The 14,870-nt window shown below is 51.4% G+C and overlaps 1 protein-coding gene across 17 annotated transcripts; it reads left to right on the top strand.

Moving 5' to 3' along the window:
* Window positions 1-551: 551 nt before the first annotated feature.
* ZNF821 (zinc finger protein 821) lies at window positions 552-13,637 on the top strand. Of its 17 annotated transcripts, none has more exons than XM_052797423.1 (9): window positions 648-683; window positions 2,481-2,572; window positions 2,703-2,805; window positions 4,504-4,849; window positions 6,105-9,592; window positions 10,113-10,255; window positions 10,840-10,944; window positions 11,832-11,998; window positions 12,724-13,637. In XM_052797423.1, exons 5-9 carry the CDS (start codon window positions 9,511-9,513, stop codon window positions 13,376-13,378), a joined length of 1,152 nt encoding a protein of 383 aa, XP_052653383.1. In that variant the 5' UTR covers window positions 648-683; window positions 2,481-2,572; window positions 2,703-2,805; window positions 4,504-4,849; window positions 6,105-9,510; the 3' UTR covers window positions 13,379-13,637. The 17 variants fall into 17 exon arrangements, with proteins under 17 accessions (XP_052653377.1, XP_052653392.1, XP_052653391.1 ...); XM_052797425.1 differs by lacking the exon at window positions 648-683 and adding an exon at window positions 895-940; XM_052797428.1 differs by lacking the exon at window positions 2,703-2,805 and having other exon boundaries at window positions 600-683; window positions 4,504-4,742.
* Window positions 13,638-14,870: the final 1,233 nt, after the last annotated feature.

Raw genomic sequence — 14,870 nt, 5'->3', positions numbered from 1 at the left:
CCCCCCGGCGCGGAGGTTCCGGCAGTCCAGCGTTCCGGCTGCGGCTGCCCCTGCCGTCAGCCCCGCCTCTACGGGGGACGGGAGCCGCTCGGCTGAAGACACCGCGCAGGGTCGCGGGCGGGCGAAGGGGTCTCCGGTTCTCTAAGGGCCAGGCGGCGGTGGCGCCTACCGTGAGGGAGGGTCGGGCCGAGGCTGAGCCCGGTCCCGGTCCCAGGGGCTGCGTTCCTGCCGCTGCGTTCCTGCGGGGCGGCGCAGCCCCGAGGGTAAGCTGGCTCGGCGTCGGTCCCAGGCGGTGCCCGCAGACCCCTGCGGAGGCGGCTGTTCTGGGGCTGGCGATGGCCCGCACGGGGAAGCAGCCCAGAGGCCCCCCCACTCTGCGGGGCGGGGCGGTTCATTTCTAAACGGATGCATGAGTTCACAGCGCACGTGGTGGCTTTTAAATTAATAGTAAAATCGTGATTTTTGACCTTGCAGGGTAAGCGAGATTCTGGTGAGCTCGGGTAGCGCAGGGACAGCCGCCTCCCGACCCGGGCGGCGGGGCTCGGCAGCTGCCAGCGGAGGGGGCCGGGGCTCGGCGCCGCTTCCCGGGCTGCCCGCCGGGGTACGCGAGGCCCGCAGCTGGCACGGATGACCTCCTTCGGGCGGGCAGGAGCTGCCGGCTGGGACGGATCCATGAAAAACAGGTGAGGCGCTTCCGATAACGAACAGCTGGCACCGGGGGGCTGCAGGCGACGTCTCGGACAGCCAGCGCGGCACTACCGCCGCCGGGCCGGGGTCTTCCCGCGGCGGGGCCGGGCCGGGCCGGGGGCTTCCCGGGGCCGTGCCCGTGCCCGCGCCCGTGCCCGCGCCGCGCGCTCTGGCGCCGCCGCCATCTTGCCCGTCTGTCTGTCCGGCGGCCCTTTGTCTGTCTGCGGCTCCCCGGCGTCTGCAGCGGGACCGGGTAAGGCGGGCCGGACCGCGGGCCGGGGCCGTCCGCCCGCGAGGGGCGGGCCGGATCCCGCCGTCCGCCTGAGGGGCGGCAGCGTCGGTCCTTCTGCCTGCGAGGGGCCGGGCCGGTCTGTCTGTCTGTCCGGGCTGTCGGGCTGGGTCCTTCGTTCGTCCGTCGGCATCCTCGGGGGCCCGCCCGCTCTGGGTTCCCCCGTCCGTCCCTCTGCCGGGGGAGCGGGGTCCGTTTGTCTGCGTGTCCGTCCGCTTATGGGCTGGATCCCTCCTCCTGCCGCCTCCCGTGTGCTGGGTCTGCCGGCTGGATCCCTCTGTCAGCGGGAGGCTGAGGGTGTCCCCGTGTCCGTCTGTCGGCGGGAGGCTGAGGGTGTCCCCGTGTCCGTCTGTCGGCGGGAGGCTGACGGGATCCCCGTGTCCGTCTGTCGGCGGGAGGCTGACGGGATCCCCGTGTCCGTCTGTCGGCGGGAGGCTGACGGGATCCCCGTGTCCGTCTGTCGGCGGGAGGCTGACGGGATCCCCGTGTCCGTCTGTCGGCGGGAGGCTGACGGGATCCCCGTGTCCGTCTGTCGGCGGGAGGCTGACGGGTGCCCCGTGTCCGTCTGTCGGCGGGAGGCTGACGGGATCCTCGTGTCTGTCTGTCTAAATCCCCGTGTCCGTCTGTCGGCGGGAGGCTGACGGGTGCCCCGTGTCCGTCTGTCGGCGGGAGGCTGACGGGATCCTCGTGTCCGTCTGTCTAGATCCCCGTGTCCGTCTGTCGGCGGGAGGCTGACGGGTGCCCCGTGTCTGTCTGTCCAGGGGGAAATGGGTTCAGCTCCTCCTTTTGTCTGACTGTCTGTCTGAGAGGACCGCTGGGATTGATTCCTTCCTCTGTCAGTCTGAGGACAAGCAGTTGATGTTTCCCCCCTTGTAAAGTTTGAGGGCGTTGGTGTGTCCCCACCTGCCTGTCCCCGGCCCTGCCTGCCCAGGGAGGCCACAGCAGCCCCGGTGAGGTCGGGCCCTTTGAGGGGTGTCTGTCTGAGACCTGTCCCTGGGCTGGCCACGCCGTCCCGGCTGTGTCTGGAGCAGTGCCCGTAGGGCGGCCGGTTCCTTTGTCTGCCTGGGCTGGGTTATCCGATGCCCGACACCAGGCTTCTGGGTGTGGTGGGGCCTTGTGTCCCTTCAGTCTCTCTCTGGGTGGGGGGCCAGAGATAGGGCAGGGTCTGCAGGTTTGATTAGGCTCTTGCCCTGTCGGCCGTGGGAACGGACAGGAGGGAGAAGGGTGTTTGGACTGAGATTGCGGTCACTCTTGGAGTGGGGCGCTCTTAGCTTTTTGTACGCTGGGGACAGGATTGCTTGTAACTTTGCTTGAGAACTGGGTGGGACTGCCCATACACGGTGATTTGTGAAATGCTTGCGGCTCACGTTGGATGCTGGCACTGAGTACAGCTGTGGCGATGTAGAACGAGACCTGTAGACAGAAGGGTGGGGAATGACCCGGAGCCAGCTGCGTTTTGCCAGAGGCTCAGAAGGTTCCAGTGGTGTGTTCCTTCTCTTCTCAGGTGAGCCCTCTGCTGAGGGAACGAACACTCTGTGCTCCCAGGTCAGGGAAACATGTCCCGTCGGAAACAGACCACTCCTAACAAAGTTCACTGTGAGTATTCTGTTACACAGCATTGTGGGATCCTTGCCCTAGCTGGATTGTTGTGGAGTGAGATGGGGAGGAGGGGAATGATGAAAAGGTACAGTGTGGGAGAATGGTGGTTACTCATGTTTCATCTTAGGGACTGTAAGAAGAGAAACTGAGCTCTGTGCATCAGGGGAGCTGGCTGTGTCCTGGCATGGCAGGACAGGGATAGGCTTGAACGAACAACTAATGCTGTAAAGGTAGGTGTGTATGTGCAGGGCCTGTAGCTGTGCTTTGCATTCACACTGTCACAAGTGCAAGTTAGTCTACTAAGAAATGTGACTTCAGGGCTCTGGCCTGTCTTGGGTAGGAAAGGAGGTTCTAGGCAAGGTGGTTTGGGTGTGTGGCTGAAAGCCAGGAAGTCCTGGGTTCTGATCTTTGCCCTACCACAGACTCAACTGGGCATATTACTTAAGCTCACTGTACCTCGGTTTCCTACCAGATAATGTAAATAAAGCCATTTGCTCTTTCCTTGCAGGGAATGGACAGTAGCTAAGTAATTTACTGGACAGATAAATGCTATCTGTCAGATCGTTTTTGAGCTGAGCTGATAGGACAGATCTCTGTTTCTCCAGCATTTGTCAAGACCCTGGCATTTGTTTGATAGCGAAAGGGCTGAAGATGCTGTACATCAGCACTTCTTGTGGGCAGGCTACAGCAAGATGTTAGTGGAGCTGAGACACACGTATGGATGTTTGGCTGCAAAGGGGAAATTGCATATATATGGTTTTTGTTTGACTGATTGCAGTAGAGGGAAGCTGGGGGGACTGAAGCTATGGCCTTGTTCATACCTAGCTTTGTGGCTGGAGATGCGTTTGGAATTTGGGCTGGAATGAGGAAAACAAATTTCCATTTCTGTAAACATGTGAAAGCAAGGCTGATGAGAGGGCCCTGGGTACTGCTAAGCTGTAGTAGCTGTCAGGAGTACGGGACAGGGAGCTGAATGCTGCAGCCCTAACACTGCCTCACTTTGCTGATGCTGCTGGCTTGCATGTCTCTGTGTGTTTCTCTGTGCTGCCTTTTTGTATGGGTATGGCAACAGGAATATATGCATGCTGTTCTCTGAACTAGGGGAAAATACACTCTGATATAGCCTAACACTCTTCACACTCAGTGAGTGTGCTGGGGGGAATTACCTTACCAAGTCTGGAACTTGAAAGCCCCATTGACTGCTAGAGCTAGGCATGGGAGAGCTGGCAAAGCTTTCCTTGGTGGCCAGCGTAAGAGTCTTGAGGCGTGGCTTTTGGCATCTGCACTGACTTGTGCTCTCCAATTCCTGCTTCTGGGTGCTGGGTTCAACAGTGGGTGGAGTATAGTTTTGATTTGCCTGATAGTACATTAATGACTTTGGAATTGTCTTCCTTAGAGAAATTTGGTATGTCCTGTGTTTCATCCTATGATGCCAGTAACGCATCTTGTGTCCACACACTTTTGCTTCTGAGAGTGCCCAGATATTACTGCTGCTGTTCAGATCAGACTTATATAAGGCATGCACTTATGCTGTCTCCCCTGGTGTAGAGTCATGGTCTCTCATGTATGGAAACCAAGGGATACAACAGCTGTAATGGTGCAGGTAGTTTCCATGGTGTTTAGGTGGGCTTTTTTCTGCACTCCGCTGCATAAGGGTTATGTCCTTCAGAAGCTTGTACTATTATATACAAAACTATACATATTATGGAGTTCAGCTGTGCACTATTTTCACAGTGAACGTTGCTTTTTTATCTGCAATACAAGTGATTGTATCTCCAGTTTTGGTCTCAGGGGAAGCTATCTGACAAACATGCTACCAACAGGCATGAGGTTGAGGTTATGGCATCTGGTATGCCATAGAGAGGAATTCTGGGACCTGTTCACCTCCTTTACATGCAGTACATTGCTACAGAGCAGCTATTCAACAGGAACCATCAGGAGCAGCAAGTAGGACCACAAGAAAATAAAGGGACCGAAAGATACAAGAAACATGTCAATGGTGATGTCTCCACCTTGGGATGGAAAATCTTGTCTGTCTTATGATGAACACCACCAAATCGTTGGGACTTCTCTGTCTACCTAGCCTGCTGTGTATCTGGAGGGCCCAGAAATGCCATGCAGTGCACTGACGAGGATAATCGGAGAGAGCATCAGCTCCAAGAACTGGGTGAGCCAGCAGAATGAGGAGTCAGGCTGAGACATAGCAGACACGTTACTGAGACTTCTTCACAGGGACTGAAGTGGTTGGGAGGAGAGGAATAAAAGGGACAGCAGGTATGCAGCTTTCTACGCAGTTGTCTGCAGCTGGGGTCTGATTTGGCAGGCTACGGGGCTGGGGAGGTGCTTTTTGGATTTGCATAAATACCACTGTGAATATCTTACTGGACAAATTTGTGGGAGGACGGTGCCTACTTCTTCCTTGCATGGCCACTCCATGTTATCTTCTTTCTTGGATTCACTAGGGCAAGTTACAGCTGCAGATCTCCTCTCCCTGGCTTGCTTGGTGCCACCTCTTTCCAGGGTTACTTTCCAGGCTTGGCATGGCCCCCATTTAACCTTGCTGTCACAACAACATGGTTTGCTGTCCTCACGTAGCATAGAATCACTTTGGCACGCAGAGTGACCAGCTGGGAAGTTGTGTCGTTACAAGTCAAAGCAGTTTTAAATGGAAGTTGACGTGTAAGGAAATTCAAAATAATACAGAAACAATGATAAAAATTGTCTCATCGTGCACGATGGCCAGTCCTTCTACAGTTTTAATTGTAGTTATTTTCTATTTGGCATGGCTGCAGCACATAATTGGCTCTTAATAATTTAATTTTGTTTTGCCCCATGGTGCATGAAAAACACACCTGACAAAGTGGTAACAAATAAAACTATAATATTGAAATATACTTATTGCATTGCCCATTCCACATTCAACTGAAAAATACAATGCAGTTACATTGTTCCTGTGGAGGTATTTTAATTCGTTCAATTTGGTCTTCATTTTCTCCCAGAGTCTAAAGTATAAAATGTCTCTAAGCATCTGATCTTGCATTCAAGCCCATCCATTGCTGCACTGTCGCTCCATCAGTTATGAGCTACTCGCTGTTCTTGTGCTTGCCAAAAATTTGCTGCAGGTGTTAGCGTGCACTTTTATTTTCTCTCCGTGCTGTCCCATGAGCTGCTTTTCTTTCTATTGCTTCTACCCTTTGCAAGTGATGCTTATTTTAGAACTCTTGAGAACAGCTTTTGTTAGTCAAATTAATTCCCACTTCCTAGCTCTATTTATCATGGTCCCAATATCCCATTAATCCTGTATTTCCTTCCCTCTCCCTCTGACACACACACATATTCTGTGCTCTTCAGTGTTCCCTGAATTCTGCTGTCTATAACATTCCCAGTTTGAAGAGAAAGTATCTTGCAAGAAATAGCACCCAGCATTCAAAACTGAGCAGAAATGTTACTTGCATCAAAATCCTTGGTTCTTAAAGGCTCTGTGGGCTGCCGTTATTAACTCTTTCAATTGTGTTGTTTTTCATTTCAGTAACCACTACAGCAGTGTGGACAACCCAGAATAGCGATGGGGCAGGTGGACTAGATCCACAGTGGTGGAAAGACTTGCAAATTTCAGGTCCAGGAAAGGAACACAGAGAAGACCTACACGAACAGGGACTTTAAATTGATGTACAAGGAGGGAATAAAGTGGCTCATCTCTGAGAGACCTTTCTGTTTAGGAAGGAAGACAGGGGAATGATGCAGTTTCTTTTGATTTTGTTTTGTGGATTTTGGGGTGGGGGTTGTTTGTTTGTGTGTTTATTTTCCAGAACACCTGAGAGTTATCCTGCATTCATACAGTTCAAGAAGGGAAGGGCTCAGGAAAAAAGTCATTTCTGGCTACCAAGTTGATACACCACCAGATCCTAGCAGTCGTTACTGTCCCTGTTGCACAGTACTGCAGGGCTGCCCCCTACCTCCATGGCTGCTCACCTGACATCCCACTCATTTACAAGATAACGGAGAGGAGAACTGGAATGCAAAGCAGAGGCATTTGTATGATCTTTCACTGTCCTACACCTCTAGCTGTTTGTAAAACAAATACAGTAACTTGTTTTGGTGTTGTGGTCAGCCTGCAGCCCTCTGTATTTAATAAAGAAACTTCTGGAGAAGAGTCTGTGAATTCACTATGAGCATAACGTCCTTTACTGATAGCAGTGATCCTAAAGCTGTTGCCTGTCTCACTCCCTTTCCAAATGAATGGAAGTGTATTCAAAGTGGGGCGGAGGTGGGGGTGTAAGTGTCTGTATGTGAGTGTGTGTGTGCAGAAACAATAAAAGTATAATCCTGTACCTATCAAACATTAAAGCTCTAAACGTTCATCAAAGCAGGACTTGGTCCATCAGTAGATGAACAGGACACTCTTCCCTAAGTTCTTTTTGAGACAATATTAGTTTAATACATAAGAAATTCTGTATAAGCTAAAGATAGTGGTTTTTAAAAGTTTCTTTCCCCATCCCATGATGCCTTTTTAGATACAGGCTAGTGGAGAATGCAGAAGATGTCATTTGCTAACAGCACTGGTTTGGTTAACAGTTTGCATTTCTGGCTGTAAGCTGATAGTTCTCTGCACCGCGCTGAATCAATGCTAACTTGGTTATGGGTATGTTGTACAGAAAGGCCACTGGCAGACATGCTCGCTCTCTTAGTTGTTGTGATTGATGCTAGTGTTACTGATAGGAGTTCCCTCCTCAGTTGCCTCATACAAAGATCGCAGCTTTTAAAGTCCTACAGACTGTCCGCATAGTCTGTGTATCTGAGCAGGAACCTACCTGCCATTAGACTCCAGGCTGCTGCTCAGTGGAAACATAAGCCATCTGGAAGGGGAAAGGGGGAAGAAATCTGCTTCCACTAGCAGTTGGGAATTCTGTTTTGTAACTCTGTCAGAGGTAGCACATCTCCCACCATAGTTTTACATCTGTCCTGTGTTCTGCAGGCTTCCTCATTTCACCATACTTTGTCTTGCAATCCTTTTTTAGTCTCCGGGCTTTTATCTCGGTGGTTTGGGGATATCTGCTTCTCGGAGAGGCACTGTAATTCTGTAGCGTCTGCTGTTCATACAGTCTATATCTCAGTCCCACCAATGTGAGGTTGTGGTCCAGACATAAAAGCAGCGCTCCAGATTATGAAGACCATTCAGTGCTGGAATGGCTTCTGATGGGGGTACATGTGTCACAGCAGTCATGATGGTACTTGCTCCTTTCGGGGAGAAATAGACTTAGGGTGCTCCTCAGAACCTCTCTTCAGCCTGCATGGATTGTGTTCTCAAGTCTTCTCTACAGAAACCTCTCACATTTCTGAAACAGAATGATAAATGCCTTCAAATGCTTTTGGGAACCTCCATGGGGATGTTGGGAACTAAAACTCTTCTCCCAGTCTCCGTGAAACTTCTGAAGGTCTTTGAAATCTTCCATAAATTACTACTTTTTAAAGCACTGCCGGAAATTGCGAGGTAAGCACCACAAAGGCAGTGTGAGTATGAGTATGGGGCAGAGCTGGCTGAAACAGTTTAGCATGCGGGAATGTACCTGTCCTTGTAACAGGACTGGTGCTCTCTCAACGGGTCAGGAATTCAATTCCCTGGTTATACTGATGCCAGTTGCGGCCCTATACTAAAAAGTACAATTTTCTTCTGAAAGCTATGTTTTGACTTTTGTTTTATGTGAAAAATGCACTGCGTCTTCCTTAGCATTTTAGCATTTAGGCTTTGAGTGGTTCTTGAGAACTCACAAAGCAGTTGATAAATTTAACCCAAAAGCTAGCCTGCTGGGAACTTCAGCACCTTGTCCCAAGCACTCCCAGCTCATCTACTGAGAGAGGTAAATCACAGCTACACCTGGAACAAAGTCATTTCTTTGATTTAATATGAAAATTAATGGTTGCCTGTTATTGTTATTCTTTGGAACCAAAAGTTCTCCTTAGCAGGGACTGCTGTAAGAAGGTGTTTTTCAGAGAAGCACAAATAATTGCTTTCTTTCAATGTGTTTGCCATCTCCTATTGAGTTGCAGTACTAGTGATCAGTGTCTTTCAACAAAACGGACTGCAAGCTATCCTAAACAAGCATCTCATCTTTCTGGGTTCATTCCCTTAGTTGTCTGTTTTGAGCATATGAAGTGTCACTGAGATTTATTTTAGCCAGAGCCACTCCTGGGCAAGGCAAGGTAGTGAAGCAACTTACGCATCACATAAGCAGGAAAACACCAGCTCCGAGCACAAACACCTTCTTGAAGGGCAGCTTGTCCTCAGTCCTCCTGGGACAGAAGGTGGTGACAGAGCATGCCAAGGACAACCCCTGGTTTTAGTATTACTGTGGAGAACAGATGAGGTGCCAGGCACTTGGGGAGATACTATTTTTGTGCAAGTTGCCTGTTATAGTAGGGAATAGGACTTGATGATTTAGAAGAGTGATGTAGCACTATGCCTGATCTGGGATCCTACTATAATCCCCAAGTGGCTTCCCCCCTGTCTAGAGCAGTGCTATAGCTCTATTGGCAGATAGCTTGGTAACAGAAAAAGCCACCTGGCTACATATGGCAGATATATGGGAACTCCCAGGTTTTTTTGTGGCTGGAGTGGCATATAAAGAGTGTGCCGAGAGCACCCTGATGCTGGACGTTTCCACTAGCAAGACTGTATTACACACAGGGACTGGACTCACGCCATCAGGTACAAGAGGCTGGTGTTGCAGGGTAGGCAAGCAGAGAGGTTACTTAAATGCTTTCTGAGAGGTGACTTCAGAGGTTCTGCACAGTGCAGGTGAGCAGCCCCACACCTGTTGGGTTTTTGGCAAACCTTGGTGGTGAAAGCAACGGAACAACACCAATCTGACTCTTTGTCCTTGTGGCTGCCAGGGGAGCAAGTCTTTGCAGGGCTGGAGGAGCAAGCCCGCCAAGCCATGATGAAAAACAACTTTCCTGGAGCTCTTGGGGACCAAAGGCCAGCCATTCATCCACTGCAAGACCCTGACTCCAGCAGCAGTGAGTTCTGCCCCTTCCAATAATGGCAAGGTAGTGGAGTGGGGAGACTCTGACAAGGGGTGAGGCTAGGTGCTGCACAGCTTGTGGGGGTCCTCTGAGGACCATCTTCTCCATCTCCTTCTCTGGGCTAGCCCTTGGCTCCTGTGCAGGGCTTTGTAAGCAAATAGCAAGAGCCAGACTGCTCCCTAAGGGAAGGCAAGCCAGGAGCCAAGGACCACTACAACACAGATTGGGCAACAGCCTCACCACCAGGACGCAGTCCCAACTTACCACAGCAGGGTGGTAGCAGCAGCAGATCCAGCTGATGGTCCAGTGACTGTCAAGCAAGGCAGGGTGAGAGGCCAGATCCAGGAACTCTACAGAGCACTTCAGGGACTGAACTGCCCTAGCCTGAGTTTAAATGGAGCCCCTGGTTGGAGGGGGGTGGGTAGAGGCCCCAGGTGATGCTGGTCAGGACAATTAAGGCCTATGAGTGCCCTGAGGGTCCTGACACTTGGAATAACTGTTCTGCATGTTCCAGGTGGCAGTGATGACGAGGAAACCACCCAGGATGAAGTTTCTTCCCATACATCTGAGGAGGATGGCTCAATGGTGAAAGTGAAGAAAGAATTAGAGAATGCAGAACAACCTGTGGCTGGAACCCCACTGATGAGAGAAAATGAGGCAAGTGTGTACTGGCTCTGCACTCACCTTAGCCTCCCAGGGAGAGAGAAGGGTACTGTCTAAACATCTTCTCTCCCTTTCATGGTTTCTTACCTTTTTCTCCCTCCCACCTCCTCCAAACAACATCTCCTGGCAGGAGGCAAGGGTATGAAGAGCTCTTGGGCTGCCAGGAACAGGAGATAGCAGGCACAAACTGCCATTCTCCTGGCTGGCCAAGATGATTGTGCAGATCGTGCCCCCTTCCTTCAGTTCTGGTGCTTTTGTCTGACCGACTTCCCCTTCCCTTCTGCTACAGAGCAGGCCTTGCCTGCCAGCGCCACTGTGCTGGCAAGAGCCTGGGTGCAAGTGGAGGCCATGAGGCCTCTGCCTGTCCTCCCTGGAGCAGCAGGAGTTTTGCTCAGAGGCTACATAAAGGAAGTTTCAGACTGCAAGAACACAAACCAGCCCCAGTGGGACTGGGCACACAACACTTGATCTGGTCAAGACCTGCCTGCAGTGTTGACTAGATACTAAGTGAGGGTGTGGTGGCTGTTGTGGAGGGGGATCTGTGAGCCTTACACCAAAGTGGCTTTTCCTCCCTGTAGGTGCCTGAGAGTTTGAATGCTGACCCTATGCTGGGACTGTCCCGGTGCCCCCTCTGCCAGCTGGAGTGTGGAAGCAGAGAGCAGCTCATTGCTCACGTATACCAGGTATGGGATGGTTCCAAACTGTGGCATATCTCTGGCCTTAAGCCCCAAATCCAGAAACAACCCAAAGCACAGGGTGGCTTTGTTCTGTCTTTGCAGTCACAGAACTGAGCTTCTAGCTAGAATGTGATTGAAGTTTACAGCAGTAAACTGTGTCCAGAGGGTGTCCTGGGGAAAGAATCAGCAAGGCACTGGTCTGCAGATCTGGAAAACACAACTCTCTCCCAAGGCAGTGTCTGCAAGCAGTTGCAGGCTGAGACCAGGCAGTTCCTTCAGATTAAACATGGAGGCAATTTTTACATCATTCAGTGAGATAAGAAACCTTCCTCCTAATCACTCAGTTCTTTATTTTGTACCTTTATCGCAGTTCCTACCCATGAAAACAGCTGTTCTTCCTCTGAAATGATTCCAGTATTGCAGGAAATCTGTGCTGGTATCTCACAGGTTTTGTTGTCAGTGCTCTCTTCACAGCACATCAAAATCTGTAAAAGAAGGAATGAAACAGAACTGAACTGGCCACTTACCTGCACCAGCTGACTGTCTCCATCTAAGCGCTTCCTCACCAGCATCCTGCCTACTGGTAGTCCAGTCATGCTTTGTCCATCAACAGCAGCTCCTCAGATGCGTTTCTGAAAACAAGGGTCAGGTCTTAGGATCCAAGTGTTTTGGCCTTAATTGTTTCTCTGTAGAAAGGTTTCCTCCTTGCTGTTTGACCTCTGACACCCCAAATGTCTTGAGCTTGGTCTAGGAGCTGTTAGACAGAGGTTTAGTGGTAAAGTGTTCCATTCCAAGAGGCTGAACTGAATAGTTTGCCATATCTGTTGAGCTTGCCTCAGACTGGGCAGGGAGCTGGGCAATTTGTAACTAACAACCTAGTGGCTGTTTTGCAGCACACTGCAGCTGTGGTGAGTGCCAAGAGCTACATGTGTCCTGTATGCGGCAGAGCCCTCAGCTCACCAGGATCCCTGGGGCGACATCTCCTGATCCACTCAGAGGACCAGCTGTCAAACTGTGCAGTGTGTGGAGCACGCTTCACCAGCCACGCCACATTCAACAGGTCAGGGTCGCCCTGGCTGGTGAGTGGGCTAGGGTACCCACATTAAAGTTTAGGTGGGTTGCCCTAAATGACACAGAAGTCACAGCTCTGGACCCACTAAGGCCTGTAGAAGAGTTGTGAACACCCTCAGTGAGTGAGATTCCCTTGATCCCTTCCTGCCTGCAGCTCTGCATCACCTGCTAAGACCTCCACGGGCTGTGCTGATAAAAGGGTGTTCCTTAGCAATGTGAAGAACTAGAACTGTGCAGAAAGCACTGGGGACTCCAGTCACTGGACAACAGTCAGCTGCTTCCCTTGCCCAGCAATCCGTCAGAGTAGGTCTGTACTGCCCAGATAGGTTCATCATTTCCAGAGCAGGACTACAGGCAGAAACCAAAATGTTCCTTGTTTGTGTCCTGCCTGGTGGAAGATTATCCACTGACCAGTAGAGTAGGGCTGAAAGGAGAAATCCGGAGATGATGGGGAGGAGCAGCTTGCTGGCTAATTCCTGCTCTTGCACTCTTCCAACCCAGATACTGCTCTGGGCTAACCTGCTTCCTACCCCTGGATATGATGTTGCTTCATTTTAGTGACTCACGTGTGTCTGTGGGCAGGGATGGTTTAGCAGAGGCCTCTGTCGTGGGCTGTAGTAGGGGCACTGTTCACTGCAGCCCCCTGGGCAGTCTGAGATGGGGACTCTTCTGTCAGCACCAAGTCTCTGACTCTCTGCTCTTTCTGCTTTCCAGTGAGAAGCTGCCAGAGGTGCTCAGTGCAGATCGCCTGCCGGCACCACAGAGCGAGGGCCCCTCCAGTGTTGAGGGGAAAGACATTGCCTTTCACACCCCTGTGTATCCTGCAGGCATCCTCCTAGTGTGCAACAACTGTGCTGCTTATCGTAAGCTGCTGGAGGCACAGACACCTGGCATGCGAAAGTGGGCACTTCGTCGGCAGAACGAGCCCTTGGAAGTGCGGCTGCAGCGTCTGGAGCGGGAGCGCACGGCCAAGAAGAGCCGGCGGGACAATGAGACACCTGAAGAACGGGAAGTGAGGCGTATGCGGGATCGAGAAGCTAAGCGCCTGCAGCGCATGCAAGAGACAGATGAGCAGCGGGCACGGCGGCTGCAGAGAGACCGGGAAGCCATGCGACTGAAACGCGCAAACGAGACCCCAGAGAAACGACAGGCCCGGCTCATCCGGGAGCGCGAGGCCAAGAGGCTCAAGAGGCGCCTGGAGAAAATGGACATGATGCTCCGGGCACAGTTTGGCCAGGACCCCTCTGCCATGGCCGCTTTGGCAGCTGAAATGAACTTTTTCCAGCTGCCAGTGAGCAATGTGGAGCTGGAGAGCCAGCTGCTGGGTAAAATGACCTTTGAGGAGCAGAGCAACAGTGCGCTGCATTAAGCTGCAGCCAAGGACTGTGCCACCTCTGCTGCACCTGCCACAGGTGCACTAGCAGGCTTCTACGCTCAGGAGGCTGCTGTGGGTCCCTGGCTGACTCTCCCTGACAGATGGTTCTGGTTTCCTCCTGAACATAGGAGAACAGAGCTGAGAGATGTCTGCCAAAGTAGCCCTGGTGGGAGCAGAGTCTAAGGATACAGTCTGCTCTGCGGGCCAGTCACAGCCTGTGAACAGAGGGAAAATAAATTAATGTTCACGTTTATTTAGTCCCCTTCTTTACCTTTTGTGCTTTGTCCTGCTCTTGGACCCTTGCCCCATAGATGGGTCTGGGCTGCTGCAGTTCTGCTGTAGGTGAAAGCCTACCTCACTAAAAAGGGATCTTGTTTACTGCAGCATGAATTATGGAGCTGAGGACTTCGATAGTCCACAACTCCTCCAGGATTAAATCCCTCGCAGTTTGTGCCCATGAAAAGGAAGCAAAGAAGGATGTCATCTCCCTGGAAATGGCTGTGCACATCCTTTCTCTTAACACTATCATTATGTGCTTATTTGCAGTAGCAGTCATGGAAAAACTAAGAGGAAACTGAGTTCCTGTTCTAAGATACCCCATATAAACACTAACAGAAAGGCTGACTGAGGTAAGCAAACAGCAAACAAGTTTGCTGCTTTACTCACAAGTTAATTTTCACTTAAACAGCATGTCAGTTTTGCAAGTGAAAGAGTTGACTGAATGGTAAACAATAAGGGTAGGTCAGTTCTCTAGTACTGTATGGATTTGCTTTCCCCTTTATTCAGTACTGGTAAGGCCACATCTGGAGTACTGTGTCCAGTTCTGGGGTCCCCAGTGCAAGAGAGGCACAGACATACTGGAGAGCGTCTAGCAAAGGGCCACTAAGATAACTGAAGGGATTGGAGCATCTCTCATGAGGAAAGGCTGGAAGAGCTGGGACTGTTCAGCCTAGAGAAGAGAAGGCTTGAGGGAGGAGGGGAGGATCTTACCAATGTGTACAAATACCTGAGGGGAGAGTGTAAAGAAAATGGAGCCAGGCTGTTTTCAGTGGTGCCCAGTGACAGGACAAGAGGTAGTGGGCACAAACTGAAACACAGGGCGTTCCCTCTGAACATCAGGAAATACTTTTTCACTGTGCGGGTGATGGAGCACTGGCAGAGGTTGCCCAGAGAGGTTGTGGAGTCTCCCACCTTGGAAATACTCAGAAGCAGTCTGGACATGGTCCTGGGCAGCTGGCTGTAAGTGGCCCTGCTTGAGCAGGGGGGGTTGGACCAGATGGCCTCCAGAGGTCCTTTCCCACCTCAACCGTTCTGTGACTTCATAGTAAGCTGAGCTTGTTAAACCATTTCAATACAACCAAAGGCACTGCTCATCTAGGACCACGAATCACACTCAAGTTATTCGTTCTCATAGTAAATTCCTCTGTGACCAACAGCGACTTTCAGTGGTCACTGCAGATAACACTGTGGGGCAAGGGGGGGGACC

The sequence above is a fragment of the Harpia harpyja genome, chromosome 9, assembly GCF_026419915.1.
Source record: "Harpia harpyja isolate bHarHar1 chromosome 9, bHarHar1 primary haplotype, whole genome shotgun sequence".
In the NCBI taxonomy this organism is placed as follows: domain Eukaryota; kingdom Metazoa; phylum Chordata; class Aves; order Accipitriformes; family Accipitridae; genus Harpia; species Harpia harpyja.
Note: the sequence above shows the minus strand (reverse complement) of the source record. Positions and strands in the feature narration are given on the sequence as shown.